Here is a 14,175-nt window from a genome sequence, read left to right on the forward strand (position 1 = left end):
CATAGTCAACACATCTGGGCTAACATTGGGCACTAACATTGGGCACTGTCCTGCCCAATCATGGTTGAGTTATTTCAAATGTATCATTTTTCAACTGTCCAACTGTCAATCAAATGTCCCAACTGCCATTTCACCTCTGGCTGCTGTGGAGGATGGATGTCAGCGGAGGAGAGTCTAACTCTAGGTAAGTTATACAGAAACAAAACGTTTTTAACAAAGTGAGCAGATATATTGTCATAATGTGAGCAAGCTAGGGGTCTAAATACATATTTTTAAACTTAAATAAATATGTTTTGCCAATGTTGAACAGTTAACTATTGTTTGAGTTTAGCTGCCTGGATGTCAATTATTTTCCTTTAGGCCGTTCTTCTTCTTTTTTATTATATTTATTTTATCTTAACTTAATGTAGCTTACACTCTTTTCTGTGATCATTCTTCAATCGGCATTATATTGATAGCATTAGCAGCTATATGTTTAATGCTATCTAGCTACTTTGGCTAGGTTTCATTGTTCGGCCAGATGTGGCGAGAAAGTGCGAGTGAGGCTGCGTTGATATACAGTCTCTTACAGTGCAAATACGTAACTTACTCGCACTAAAGTTATTTATTAGTAGTACGTGTACACTACAGTTTACCTGTTTCTGACTAAAACATCAGCCACTACTCTATACTTGCAAATATTATATTGTGTAGAAGGGAGATTTCATATCTGCCTCTTGTCGCTAAGGCAACTGTGTATGTGAGACGCAGCCTCACGCGCGGCAGTTAGGCCTTCCCGCTTTGATTGGTCGGAAGGGAAGGTCCGGCGGGCTTTCCTTCCGACCAATCAAATCGTTGGAAGGGAAGGCCGGCGGGCTTTCCTTGACATGTCCCTGACACAGAGGACTGCGGGTGTAGTATAGAGTGAGTGTAGCGTGCAATACTGTGTTTCACCACACATTAATTTAGAGGTGCGCTGTTTCAGTCTTTGTAAAATACTCACTGACAACAGCGGAGAGATGTTTTTTTAATACAAATAAAAAATATAAAGAAATACCCAGCCTCCAGGAGAAAACGCCACTGGAGGCTGAGCAGAATCTCCCCTGTGCTTCTCTAGAAGTTGTCTTTATGGGCAGTGCATGACATTAAGGATTTTGGGAGATGGCCCTGTGGGCCATCTAAGCTAATTTACAGATGGCCCTGAAAAATGCGCGCGGACGAAATGACGCACGAAGGGTTTGGGGGGCCTCCCCCAAGAACATTTAGATTTTTTGCAGGTCTTAGATGCTGTCTGGTGCATTCTCTAGACTGAATTATAAGATGAACCACCACAATATTACAATTTCAATTGTATTCTTCATTTCACTTGTTTGTGTTTGCTCGCTTGAATGATCTGCATAGCTATAATAAATACTTAAGTTGTTTGTCAAGACACTTTCCATCTGATGAAGGCAAATGCCTTCCCAGATGTAAAAAAGTAGAAAACATTACATGCAGCTATAACTGCCAAAACAAACATTATTTACGCTATTATGGCCCCTGTTAAAAATGTTTGTAATGTTATCTACTGTAAATTACTCGAAGGAATGCCTCCTCATCCAGAAGCTGACCGAGCAGACCCGAGCAGCCGAGTGCATCCGCGAAGCACACACAATGGCGGCGTCAGAGTTCCCGTTCGCAAGCAAATCTAAATCTCTTCGTTCAAAATGTCCGGTCAAAATAATTTCCCTTTAGCGCAATACCGCTTCAGTTGCGCCACTTATGTGCCAGACAAGAAGAGTATGTGACAGACAAGAGTAGTCCATTCTAATGTGTTACACTTAATGTGGAGAAAGAGATGTGCTGTGTGGGTTGATTGTGCGTTGATCTGTTGGTAATGCCTCGGGGTTCCGGTAGGCATGTAAACAAATGCATAATGCTGAGCGTTTGTGGCGTTTGTGGCCTCACCCGGTTGCATAGCGACACTTATTGTTTAGGTCACGGTGTCTTTTAATAAGCAGGTAGTCATATCATTAGCTAGAACTAGCTGGTTCTGATCGATATGGACATAAACGCGAGTGAAGTCTAATCTGACGGGAGAGAGAGATCAGCTACTGCTGACGAGTCGACACGCAGCTCTGCATGAACACATGCAGCGGTGAGCAGACAAAACACACACTTCAGGTTAGAATATTACACGTAGCTATTTTATTCACCTCTCAAACTACCTAAACTAGTTATAGATATGTTTAGTTTTACTGTCGGATCACTCATTACTTGATCCGCGAGCTGCATGATACTGGTATTTAGATTGCCCGATCGGGCAACCAGCAGGTGAGGCTTCATGGCCCGAGCTAAATACTAGATGGCCCCGGGCTATCGGGCAGCCCTTAATGTCGAGCCCTGTTTATGGGTGAAGTTAATTAACTTAAAATTACCATACTGCTTATAATTTATATAAATTGTGTATTAATGGGTTTAACTAGAAGATGATAGATGATGGCATTGCATTTAATCTGGCATAATATGATTAGTCAACATCAGGATGAATTTGTCTTTTTCTTATAATTACAGGAAGCGGGAATGAGCTGCAGGAATCTGTTAAAGTCCTAGCAAAAAGTAAATTAAAAGAAAAATCTTCAGTGTCCAAAGCACAAACCATCTCCTGGAAGTAACAGGTGAATTTGGATTTGTCCTTTATAGGATTTTAAAATACAACACAGACTTCAAGGAGTTTATAGATGTTGATAGAAGTGAGAATCAGTAACTTTGACAGATTCCAAGTGCACTTTTCTGAAGCACCGGATCTTCAGCCTTTCCTAAGAGAAGTCTGTCAAACTCAGGTATATGTACCATGCTTGTTAAATTGTGTTTCAAAAAATCACACAGGCCAGAACTTTACTTTGTTCTGTGCTTGCTCTTATTGTTTTGTTCAGCCAAGAACCAGTTCTTCTGAATGGCCTAACTGATCTACTTAAGAAGAAAATTCCAGAAGTATTTGATGAACTGCAAAATGGCATTCTTACCGAGAAGACCAGCCTCAAACTTGTCAGAGTTTGCATCTCTGACTTGGTAGAGAGGCATGGGTTGTAAGTATATGAATGTGAAATGTGTTTATACTGTATATAGGGGTTGGGACACTTTTTCCCTTAATTTCATTGCCAAATCATTTCTGTTTCAGGCCTGAAATTGTTCTTGTAATTTTTTTACATTTAAGTTATTCGTATTCATATTCTGTGAACAATGTATTTTATTTTGTTAATAAAGTCCCTATCTTTCAAATTGAAACAGCTCTGCTTGCTTTTATTTTGTTGATACCATACTTACTATAGGGATGAATACATCATTATTAAAGCTAATTAACTATAGATTCACTATAAGATCACCATAGCCAACTCTATAGTATTACTATAGTAATTTTCTGTAGTGTGTTCCAAAATACCATAGAAATAATATAGAAAGCACAATAGTGATACTACATAAAACTCAATAGTATAGCTATAGTAATTTCCTATAGTGGCCGAAAAACCATAGAAATACTACAGGAAACACTATAGTATAACTGTAACTTCACTATAAGATCACCATAGCCAACTCTATAGTATTTCTAAAGTAATTCTCTATAGTGTGTCCCAAAACACCATAGAAATACTATAGCAGTTTTTTGTGGTATTTCTATAGTAATTCTTAATAGTAATACTACAGTGTTTTTTCGTAAGGGCTAACCCGCAGATATAACGTTCACTTATGGATAAAACAGCAACAACAACAATATTGACTCATCGCTTCACTCACCTGTCTCTGTGGAGCGACCACACGGTTCTTTAAACATTCATGTCCGAGTTAAACTATAAACTCTGGAAGGACATGCGGTTAAAAGCCGACAAAAACACATTATGTCAAATAAAAACTCAACTATAAAACATCGAGTTAGACAGGAAACACCGGAAGCACTTTAAAATATAAGCACAACGTGTCTGATTTAAAGGACACTGAACGTTATCTGTTTTTTATTTAGGCACAGTGGTGACAAGTAACTACGTAGATTTACTCAAGTGCTGTACTTCAGTACCATTTTGAGATACTTGTACATGTTATGCTACTCTGTACTTCTACTCCACTACAGTTCAGAGGTACATGGTGTACTTTTACTTCACTACATGTATTTAATACCTTTAGTTACTTTACAGATCTGGATGAATGATGTGAAATATAATCAAGTGTTAAATCAGACTTTAGTTCCACCTGGAGTAAATCCACCAGCTACCCTGCAGTATACAAAGTCATTCAAACTAGCTGCACCTTTAGCAGCTTTGAGAACACTTTCATGATCAATCATTATAAAACATATCATATATATTATTCTGAAATGGACCAATCTGCTCAATGACTACTTTTACTGTCACTACTTTCACTATATTTTGATGAGAATACTTTTCTACTTTTACTTGAGTAACATTTTGAATGCAGGACTTTTACTGTAACAGAGTATTCCTACACTCTGGCACTTCTACTTTTACTCAAGTACAAGATCTGAGTACTTCTACTTTTACTCAAGTACTTCTACTTTTACTCAAGTACAAGATCTGAGTACTTCTACTTTTACTCAAGTACAAGATCTGAGTACTTCTTCCACCTCTGACAGTGGAGATATTTAAATACATGTACCTAAATTCAACTTAATGAGGCCTAAACAACACTTTGTTCTAGATATGTGGTGCGAAAAAAACGGAACAATGCTTCTAAATGTGTAATTTTATTAAGTATATCATCACTTTCACACAATTTGTATTGTACATTTCACCAGGGCTGGTTTCTAGGTCAGGATGTGATTAAACATCTCAGCATTCACAGCAAACTAAATCCTAAAAATCCAACTCAAACCAAGGATAACAAGGAACATAATAACAAGCATATATGTGAGTAAATACAAAATAAAATCATGCAGCTAAAGTTATATTGATGTTCAAACAGAGAATAAAATGTTAAATCAGTGTTAGATAAGATGATTTGTAATAAAAGATACATCATTTGCATTTCCTTTCAAGACTTTGACAATAAACAAAACATTTAAATAAGGGATCTAAATAAAAATAGACTCCCTGAAAGTTAAAGTCACCAAAGCACACCTTAGTGTTTTATAGAGGAGAACATGCAAAGTGTGACCTCTGGTGGAGAATTTAAAATCTGCAACTAGCTCACAGTGAGCAGGATGAAAGATTAAAGTTCATTTGAAGCCACGTTAAACATTAACCCAATGAGTATAAGTATTCAAATGGAATACTGCTTCAACACTATGCATGCTATAAAACACAACCTTTTACCCAACAGCACATTTACTTCATTACTGCATCATTATGACAAATGATTATTTAAATGGGGTATGATTCATGTTTTAGATGCAAAATGTAATTAAAACAGGTCATATTTAAACTCACAATCAGTTTATACAATATGTATAGAGACATGAATGCAACAATAATAGCACAGCATCTTAACGCATCAATTCAGAAACATTTAGGAGAAATTAGTACTTCAATTTTACTTTCACTGCAAATAATATAGTATATAGTAGTCTAGTGAATGCCTGAGTACTTTTCCAGCATTTTTCCTTGTCATTTTAAAATCTACAAATGTAAACAATGTCCTGTGCTTTAAATGTTTGGGGTTTTCTTCAGTTGTGGAAACATTTGTAGCATTTTCCTGAACAAACATTGCCGGAATGATGATTTGCTAAATGTTTAAACTAACTGCATCTTAAGTGCCAATCACTTGCTGTATTTACCAAGTTGTCTATTATCTGAGGATTACCCCTTTTCCTCTCAATAACTTCTTAAGCTCACAACATCTCAGCAGTGTTTCCAACGGGACCATCAAGACGTAGTCCTGCGTAGAGAGGCTCAGTGAAGGTGGTCTGGACTCTGTGGAGGAGGGTCATGGTTTTGTCACAGACGCTCCAGAAGGACAGAATACCTGCACTGTGATCCAGGTAAACTCCGACCCTGGAGGACAGAGGACCTGAGACTGGAGTTGGGTTTTTCTGATGTTTGAAATCATAAGACTTTTTGTAAAAACCTAATGCCCACGACTTGTCACTATCTCCAAATTTTTCATTTACAGTGTCATTGTCTTTGTATGCTACAGCCACTGCAACTCCTCCCACACCTTTCTCCACCTCCCAGTAACAACGTCCAGGCAGACTCTCCTTACTCAGGACCTGATGATATGTGAATCTGTCTGGGTGACTAGGATAACTTTCGCCTAGCGTTGAAGTTACTTTTCGGTTTTCCTCGGATAACAAAAAACGCGCGCTTGCTGTGTTTGGATCCAGTGTGATTTGACGTGAGTATTTCAAGAATCCAGCTCTGGTCGTGGGCTGTGGTTGTGACAGCAACGTGTCCACATCACCCACTGTCAGATAGACGTTCGTCCATTCATCTCTCAGGACGTCCAGTAGTTTATCTCTGAATTTTGACAAAGCTGCTTTCACATCTTCAAGGTATGGCAGAGGAAGGATGATGGATGAGTGTGTAGATGAGAGGTAGCTTTGAAGAAACTGGGTGTGATCCTCTGTGTGAGTGAGCAACTCCAGTGCAGCGTCTTTCTTCTTCAGCTCAGAGATCTCCTGCTCCAGCTTCTCCTGGAGCTCTCTGACTCGACTCACTTCACTCTCCTGCTGGGATCTGAGCTGCTGCTTCACATCAGAGCTTCTTCTCTCCATGAGACGGATCAGCTCAGTGAACATCTTCTCACTGTCCTCCACTGCTTTATCAGCAGAGCCATTGACGGCCTCCACCTCCTGCTGAAGCAGCTTCACCTCCTTCTCTCCGTCCTGGATTCTCTGCTGGATGTTTAGTCGACTCCCCTCCAGCTCTCTCTGCCTCTCAGTCCTCTCTGCTGCAGTTGACACCGTGTCGTGTCCTTTGTGTTCGTCCACAGAGCAGAGATAACAGATAAACTGCTGATCAGTGCGGCAGAACATCTTCATCACCTCGTCGTGACGAGAGCAGATGTTCTCCTGGAGCTTCTTGGAGGGCTCCACCAGCTTGTGTTTTCCAAAGGCAGGAGATTCAAAGTGAGGCTGGAGGTGTTTCTCACAGTAAGAGATCAAACACTGCAGACAGGATTTACAGGCTCTCAGCTTTCTCCCAGTACAGACATCACAGGCCACTTCTTCAGCTCCAGCATAGCAGTGATCAGCAGGAGCTTCTTCAAGTCCAGTCTTCTTCTGTTTCTCCACTAAATCTGCTAACATGATGCTTTTCAGCAGGACAGGCCTCGGTGTGAAGCTCTGCCTACACTGAGGGCAGCTATAGACTTCCTTCTCATCCTCTTTGTCCCAGTGGGTTTGAATACAATTCATACAGAAACTGTGTCCACAGGGAATAGTCGCAGGCTCCTTAAGTACATCCAGACATATCGAACAGCAAATTGCGTCCTGGTCCAGCTGAGCTCCTTCTTTCGACATTATACCTCCCATGCGAGTGACAGTCTGCTGTTGATCTAGCCTGCCAGCTCACTCACTCTACAACAGTTACGATTCACCTAAATCGAAACTTAAGTTCAGTGAAGGGGAGGGAACAAGTGATTATCTGTGAGATATGCAGGAAGTAGGAGGGGCTTATATGCTTAACTTCATTCCAGAAAGAGGAGCGGTTTCATGAGACACAGTGTGTGTTTAGTACTCCTTATTCCTGGAATCAAGCACATTGTGACAACAGGACTTTGTGCTGACTGAATGACACATATACATCTGCCAAATAAATTAAATGGAACAAAAGGGAAAATATTTCCCTTTGTGATGTAGTGGAGTATAAGTATAGGACAGTATAATACAAAATACTTTTAATACTTTTTTTTAATACCAAGAACTGTACTAGAGTAAATGTTCTTAGTAACTTTTCAAATCGTATGTAATGTACAGTAAGATTAACTGTGTTTTATTTATATATAAATAATAATTTTTGATGGTAAAAGCCAGAATGAAATGGAAAAATGGATCTTAAAGAAAGAGGAAGATTATTCCAATCAAAAGGAGCTTTGTATTTAAATGACCTGCCCCCCACTTCCTTGAAAAAAGAGGGACAACTGAAGTGAACACATTTAAAGATCAACCATATCCCATGAAACTGTCTTCTAGATTGAGGCTGCAGCCAATTGGTGACTTCTTAAATACTGACAAAAAGAAGATCCTTAATGCCTGCATCATTTTACAATAAATATCATATCACACTTCCTTCATGCTGCCACTTGGAGCCACCAGTGCTCCATGTTTCCTGTAATGCAACTTCAAGTGACTTAACTCAGCCAAACAAAAACCTGCATTGGTTGTAAGCAAGCAATCGTTTTCATGTTTAAAGAGCCATTTTATTATGTTAAGTGCATTTACTCACATTCTGTATTCAAGCAGACTTTATAAACAGTATTATAGACAGGATGTGTGTACCTGCGTTTCATTTGTTTTTATCTTTCTTGAACCGGTAAAGGGAAAAGAGACTGCAATATTTGTTTTGTTTTTTATCTTATAATAAATGTCCAGAGGATCTTTCGAGCGAGGGGGCAGGGCTGAATACAATGAAGTAGTTTCAAAATAAAAGCCCTGGTCTGGTAAACACGGGGATGTATTAACCCTCCTATTGTCTTTGTTTCCCCCCCCTTACTTTGGTGTTCGCTGTCAAATTTGACCGGTCCTGTTTTAACTGCTGTTACATAAACACAAAAACTATTAATCATCACCACATTTCATTTAACACCCTTTCAAACTGTAAATACACTTTCCCTAACCCTAACATGTCACCCATTGAGCATGTTTGGGATGCTCTGGATCGGCGTATACGACAGCGTGTTCCAGTTCCTGCCAATATCCACCAACTTGGCACAGCCATTGAAGAGGAGTGGACCAACATTCCACAGGCCACAATCAACAACCTGATCAACTCTATGCCAAGGAGATGTGTTGCACTGCGTGAGGCAAATGGTGGTCACACCAGATAATGACTGGTTTTCGGACCCCCCCAGACCCCCCCAATAAATCAAAACTGCACTTTTCAGAGTGGCCTTTTATTGGGGCGGGCCAAGGGAGGACAGCCCCGATGTGGGGTCAGAGCCAATTCCAACAGCCTGGAAACGTCCACATGAGCAGGCTTAATCCTATCGATGGATACGGTCTCAGGTCTGCCACCTACGTCCACCACCAGGCTCTTGTCCCCGTGCAAAATCCGCAGACCGTAGCCCGGGGGACACCGCGCGGTGCAGCTGGACCCCCAAACCCTCGGCAACTGCGTTCCAGAGCTCCGAAGTAAACTGGGGTCCCCGGTCAGAGGAGAGGTCAGAAACGGTCCCAAAACGCGCCACCCATGTGCCGATAATTGCACGGGCCACGTCACATGATGCCGTCGAGGTGAGGTGAACGGCCACGGGCCAGCGGGTCAGCCTGTCCACCATCGTGAAGAGGTAGGTGAAACCGTGAGAGGGACATTGGACATACGAGGTCAACATTGACATGGTCAAACCTCCTCTCGGGAACCGCAGAAAGTTCAAAAGGGGCTCTAGTATGTCAGTGCACTTGAGCCCGTTGACAGGCCACGCATGACTCAACCCAGGTCTTCAAGTCCTTCTTAAGCCCCTGCCACACAAACTTCTGCGACACCATGGTTTCTTGCCGGGTTTCGGAAGGTTGTTAATCGCCTCAACAAGGGGTCTGCGCCAGTTTGTAGGGACTAGCGGTCAAGGCTTTCCCGTGGAGAAGTCGCACAACAACTTTGCGCCTGAGTCACCAACCGCGATCTCCTCCAGGCGTAATCCTGATTCCGAAACATTGAGGGTCTGCACCCCGTGGTCAGAGGCCTGGTCCGTGCTCATGCGGAGGTAATTGAGGCCCAGCTGCCCAGCTGCACAGCTCCGATGACCGCTCTGGAGAGGCAGTCCCCAACCACGTTAGCTTTACGAGCGAAATGTTGGATGTCCGTGGTGTACTCGGATATGTACAAGATCTGACGTTGCTGGCGGGCGGACCCCAGCTCGGCCACCTTGGACATGCAGAATGTGAGTGACTTGTGGTCCACGAACGCCGTAAACTCACAGCCTTCCAGCAGGAACCGGAAGTGGCGAATGGCCAACCAGAGGCCAAGGAGTCCCCTGCCGAACGCGCTGTACTTGCGCCCCCTGGGGGTTAACTGTTTGGTAAGTGACTTTCAAAAAGCTTATTTCCCGATTTGGGATATATGAAGTATCTATATATCCATCTTTATTTTGAAAAGTAAAACCGGAAGTCTTCCTTCACTGAACGGCTAACGTCCAAGCTAACGGCTAACCCGCAGAGAAAACGTTCATTATGGATAAAACAGAAACAACAACAATATTGACTCATCGCTTCACTCACCTGTCTCTCCGGAGCGACCACACGGTTCTTTAAACATTCATGTCCAAGTTCAACCATAAACTCTGGAAGGACATGCGGTTAAAAGCCGACAAAAACACATTCATGTCAAATAAAAACTCACCTACAAAACATGGAGTTAGACATAAAACACCGGAAGCACTTCAAAAATAAAAGCATTTTTATTCAGGCACAGTGGTGAAAAGTAACTAAGTAGATTTAATCAAGTGCTGTACTTCGGTACAATTTTGAAATACTTGTACATTTTATGCTATTCTGTACTTCTACTCCACTACAGTTCAGAGGTACATGGTGTACTTTTCCTCCACTACTTGTATTTAATACCTTTAGTTACTTCTCAGATGTGGATGAATGATGTGAAATATAATCAAGTGTTAAATCAGACTTTAGTTCCACCTGGAGTAAATCCACCAGCTACCCTGCAGTATACAAAGTCATTCAAACTAGCTGCACCTTTACCAGCTTTGAGAACACTTTCATGATCAATCATTATAAAGCATATCATATCTATTATTCTGAAATGGACCAATCTGCACAATGACTACTTTTACTGTCGCTACTTTCACTATATTTTGATGATAATACTTTTCTACTTTTACTTGAGTAACATTTTGAATGCAGGACTTTTACTGTAACAGAGTATTCCTACACTCTGGGACTATTACTTTTACTCAAGTACAAGATCTGAGTACTTGTACTTTTACTCAAGTACAAGATCTGAGTACTTCTACTTTTACATAAACAAGATCTGAGTACTTCTATTCTTACTCAAGTACAAGATCAGAGTACTTCTTCCACATTTGACAGTGAGATATTTAAATACATGTACCTAAATTCAACTTAATGAGGCCTAAACAACACTTTGTTCTAGATATGTGGTGCGGGAAAAAACGGAACAATGCTTCTAAATGTGTAATTTTATTAAGTATATCACCTTCACACAATTTATATTGTACATTTCACCATAGCTGGTTTCTAGGTCAGGATGTGATGAAACATCTCAGCATTCACAGCAAACTAAATCCTAAAAATCCAACTCAAACCAAGGATAACAAGGAACATAATAACAAGTATATGTGTGAGTAAATACAAAATTAAATCATGCAGCTAAAGTTATATTGATGTTCAAACAGAGAATAAAATGTTACATCAGTGTTAGATAAGATGATTTGTAATAAAAGATACATCATTTGCATTTCCTTTCAAGACTTTGACAATAAGCAAAACATTTAAATAAGGGATCTAAATAAAAATAGACTCCCTGAAAGTTAAAGTCACCAAAGCACACCTTAGTGTTTTATAGAGGAGAACATGCAAAGTGTGACCTCTGGTGGAGAATTTAAAATCTGCAACTAGCTCACAGTGAGCAGGATGAAAGATTAAAGTTCATTTGAAGCCACGTTAAACATTAACCCAATGAGTATAAGTATTCAAATGGAATACTGCTTCAACACTATGCATGCTATAATACACAACCTTTTACCCAACAGCACATTTACTTCATTACTGCATCATTATGACAAATGATTATTTAAATGGGGTATGATTCATGTTTTAGATGCAGAATGTAATTAAAACAGGTCATATTTAAACTCACAATCAGTTTATACAATATGTATAGAGACATGAATATAACAATAACAGCACAGCATCTTAACGCATCAATTCAGAAACATTTAGGAGAAATTAGTACTTCAATTTTACCTTTACTGCAAATAAAATAGTATATAGTAGTCTAGTGAATGCCTGAGTACTTTTCCAGCATTTTTCCTTGTCATTTTAAAATCTACAAATGTAAACAATGTCCAGTGCTTGAAATGTTTTGGGTTTTCTTCAGTTGTGGAAACATTTATTGCATTTTCCTGAACAAACATTGCCGGAATGATGATTTGCTAAATGTTTAAACTAACTGCATCTTAAGTGCCAACCACTTGCTGCATTTACCAAGTTGTCTAGTATCTGAGGATTACCCCTTTTCCTCTCAATAACTTCTTAAGCTCACAACATCTCAGCAGTGCTTCCAGGGGGAGCACAAAGAAGAAGTCCTGCGTAGAGAGGCTCAGTGAAGGTGGTCTTGATTCTATGCAGGAAGGTCATGGTTTCCTCTGAGACGCTGTAGAAGGACAGAATACCTGCACTGTGATCCAGGTAAACCCCGACCCTGGAGGACTGAGGACCTGAGACAGGAGTTGGGTGTTTCTTATGTTTGAAATCATAACGACCTTTGTAAATGCCTAAAGCCCACGACTTGTTACTATTTCCAAATACCTCAGTGTCATTGTCTTTGTATGCTACAGCCACTGCAATTCCTCCCACACCTTTCTCCACCTCCCAGTAACAACGTCCAGTCAGACTCTGTTTACTCAGGACCTGACAGCTCATCATTTTTTTGTCTGTTTGACTTTTATAACTTTCTCCTAGTCTGAAAGATGCTTTTCGGTTCCTCTCAGATAAGTACATACGTGTGTTTGCTGTGTTTGGATCCAGTGTGATTTTCCGTGAGTATTTCAAGAATTCAGCTCTGGTCGTGGGCTGTGGTTGTGACAGCAATATGTCCACATCACCCACTGTCAGATACACGTTCGTCCATTCATCTCTCAGAACATTTCTTAGTTTATTTCTGAATTTTGACAAAGCTGCTTTCACATCTTCAAAGTAGCTCAGAGGAAGGATGTTGATGCTGCATGATTCTGTAGGTTCACTGAGGGCTGGCAGTGAGGAGGGGTAGCTTTGAAGAAACTGGTTGTGATCCTCTGTGTGAGTGAGCAACTCCAGTGCAGCGTCTTTCTTCTTCAGCTCAGAGATCTCCTGCTCCAGCTTCTCCTGGAGCTCTCTGACTCGACTCACTTCTCTCTCCTGCTGGGATCTGAGCTGCTGCTTCACATCAGAGCTTCTTTTCTCCATCAGACGGATCAGCTCAGTCAAGATCTTCTCACTGTCCTCCACTGCTTTATCAGCAGAGCCATTGACGGCCTCCACCTCCTGCTGAAGCAGCTTCACCTCCTTCTCTCCGTCCTGGATTCTCTGCTGGATGTTTAGTCGACTCCCCTCCAGCTCTCTCTGCCTCTCAGTCCTCTCTGCTGCAGTTGACACCGTGTCGTGGCCTTTGTGTTCGTCCACAGAGCAGAGATAACAGATACTCTGCTGATCAGTGCGGCAGAACATCTTCATCACCTCTTCGTGACGAGAGCAGATGTTCTCCTGGAGCTTCTTGGAGGGCTCCACCAGCTTGTGTTTTCCAAAGGCAGGAGAGTCATGATGAGGCTGGAGGTGTTTCTCACAGTAAGAGATCAAACACTGCAGACAGGACTTACAGGCTCTCAGCTTTCTCCCAGTACAGACATCACAGGCCACTTCTTCAGCTCCAGCATAGCAGTGATCAGCAGGAGCTTCTTCAAGTCCAGTCTTCTTCTGTTTCTCCACTAAATCTGCTAACATGATGCTTTTCAGCAGGACAGGCCTCGGTGTGAAGCTCTGCCTACACTGAGGGCAGCTATAGACTTCCTTCTCATCCTCTTTGTCCCAGTGGGTTTGAATACAATTCATACAGAAACTGTGTCCACAGGGAATAGTCGCAGGCTCCTTAAGTACATCCAGACATATCGAACAGCAAATTGCGTCCTGGTCCAGCTGAGCTCTTTCTTTCGACATTATACCTCCCATGCGAGTGACAGTCTGCTGTTGATCTAGCCTGCCAGCTCACTCTCTCTACAACAGTTATGATTCACCTAAATCGAAACTTAAGTTCAGAGAAGGGGAGGGAACAAGTGATTATCTGTGAGATATGCAGGAAGTAGGAGGGGCTTATATGCTTAACT

At 41.2% G+C, this 14,175-nt stretch overlaps 3 protein-coding genes and 1 long non-coding RNA gene across 5 annotated transcripts in view; 2 read left to right on the forward strand and 2 right to left on the reverse strand.

The window, feature by feature from the left end:
• LOC307020638 (double-stranded RNA-specific editase B2-like) overlaps positions 1-14,175 on the forward strand; it is a 198,896-nt gene that overhangs the window by 23,509 nt on the left and 161,212 nt on the right.
• LOC307020710 lies at positions 1,254-3,246 on the forward strand. 2 transcript variants are annotated; one of them, XR_013802961.1, is made up of 3 exons: positions 1,254-2,142; positions 2,533-2,801; positions 2,895-3,246. It is a non-coding gene; the product is annotated as an uncharacterized lncRNA (long non-coding RNA). The 2 variants fall into 2 exon arrangements; XR_013802962.1 differs by having other exon boundaries at positions 1,254-2,116.
• Positions 4,699-7,479, reverse strand: LOC307020742 (tripartite motif-containing protein 16-like). The gene has a single exon (XM_079652267.1). It carries the CDS (start codon positions 7,436-7,438, stop codon positions 5,798-5,800), a length of 1,641 nt encoding a protein of 546 aa, XP_079508393.1. The 5' UTR covers positions 7,439-7,479; the 3' UTR covers positions 4,699-5,797.
• Positions 11,260-14,131, reverse strand: LOC307020642 (tripartite motif-containing protein 16-like). The gene has a single exon (XM_079652152.1). The coding sequence runs from the start codon at positions 14,018-14,020 to the stop codon at positions 12,356-12,358; it is 1,665 nt and encodes a 554-aa protein (XP_079508278.1). The 5' UTR covers positions 14,021-14,131; the 3' UTR covers positions 11,260-12,355.

This window comes from Notothenia rossii (genome assembly GCF_949606895.1).
Source record: "Notothenia rossii genome assembly, chromosome: 9".
NCBI lineage: Eukaryota > Metazoa > Chordata > Actinopteri > Perciformes > Nototheniidae > Notothenia > Notothenia rossii.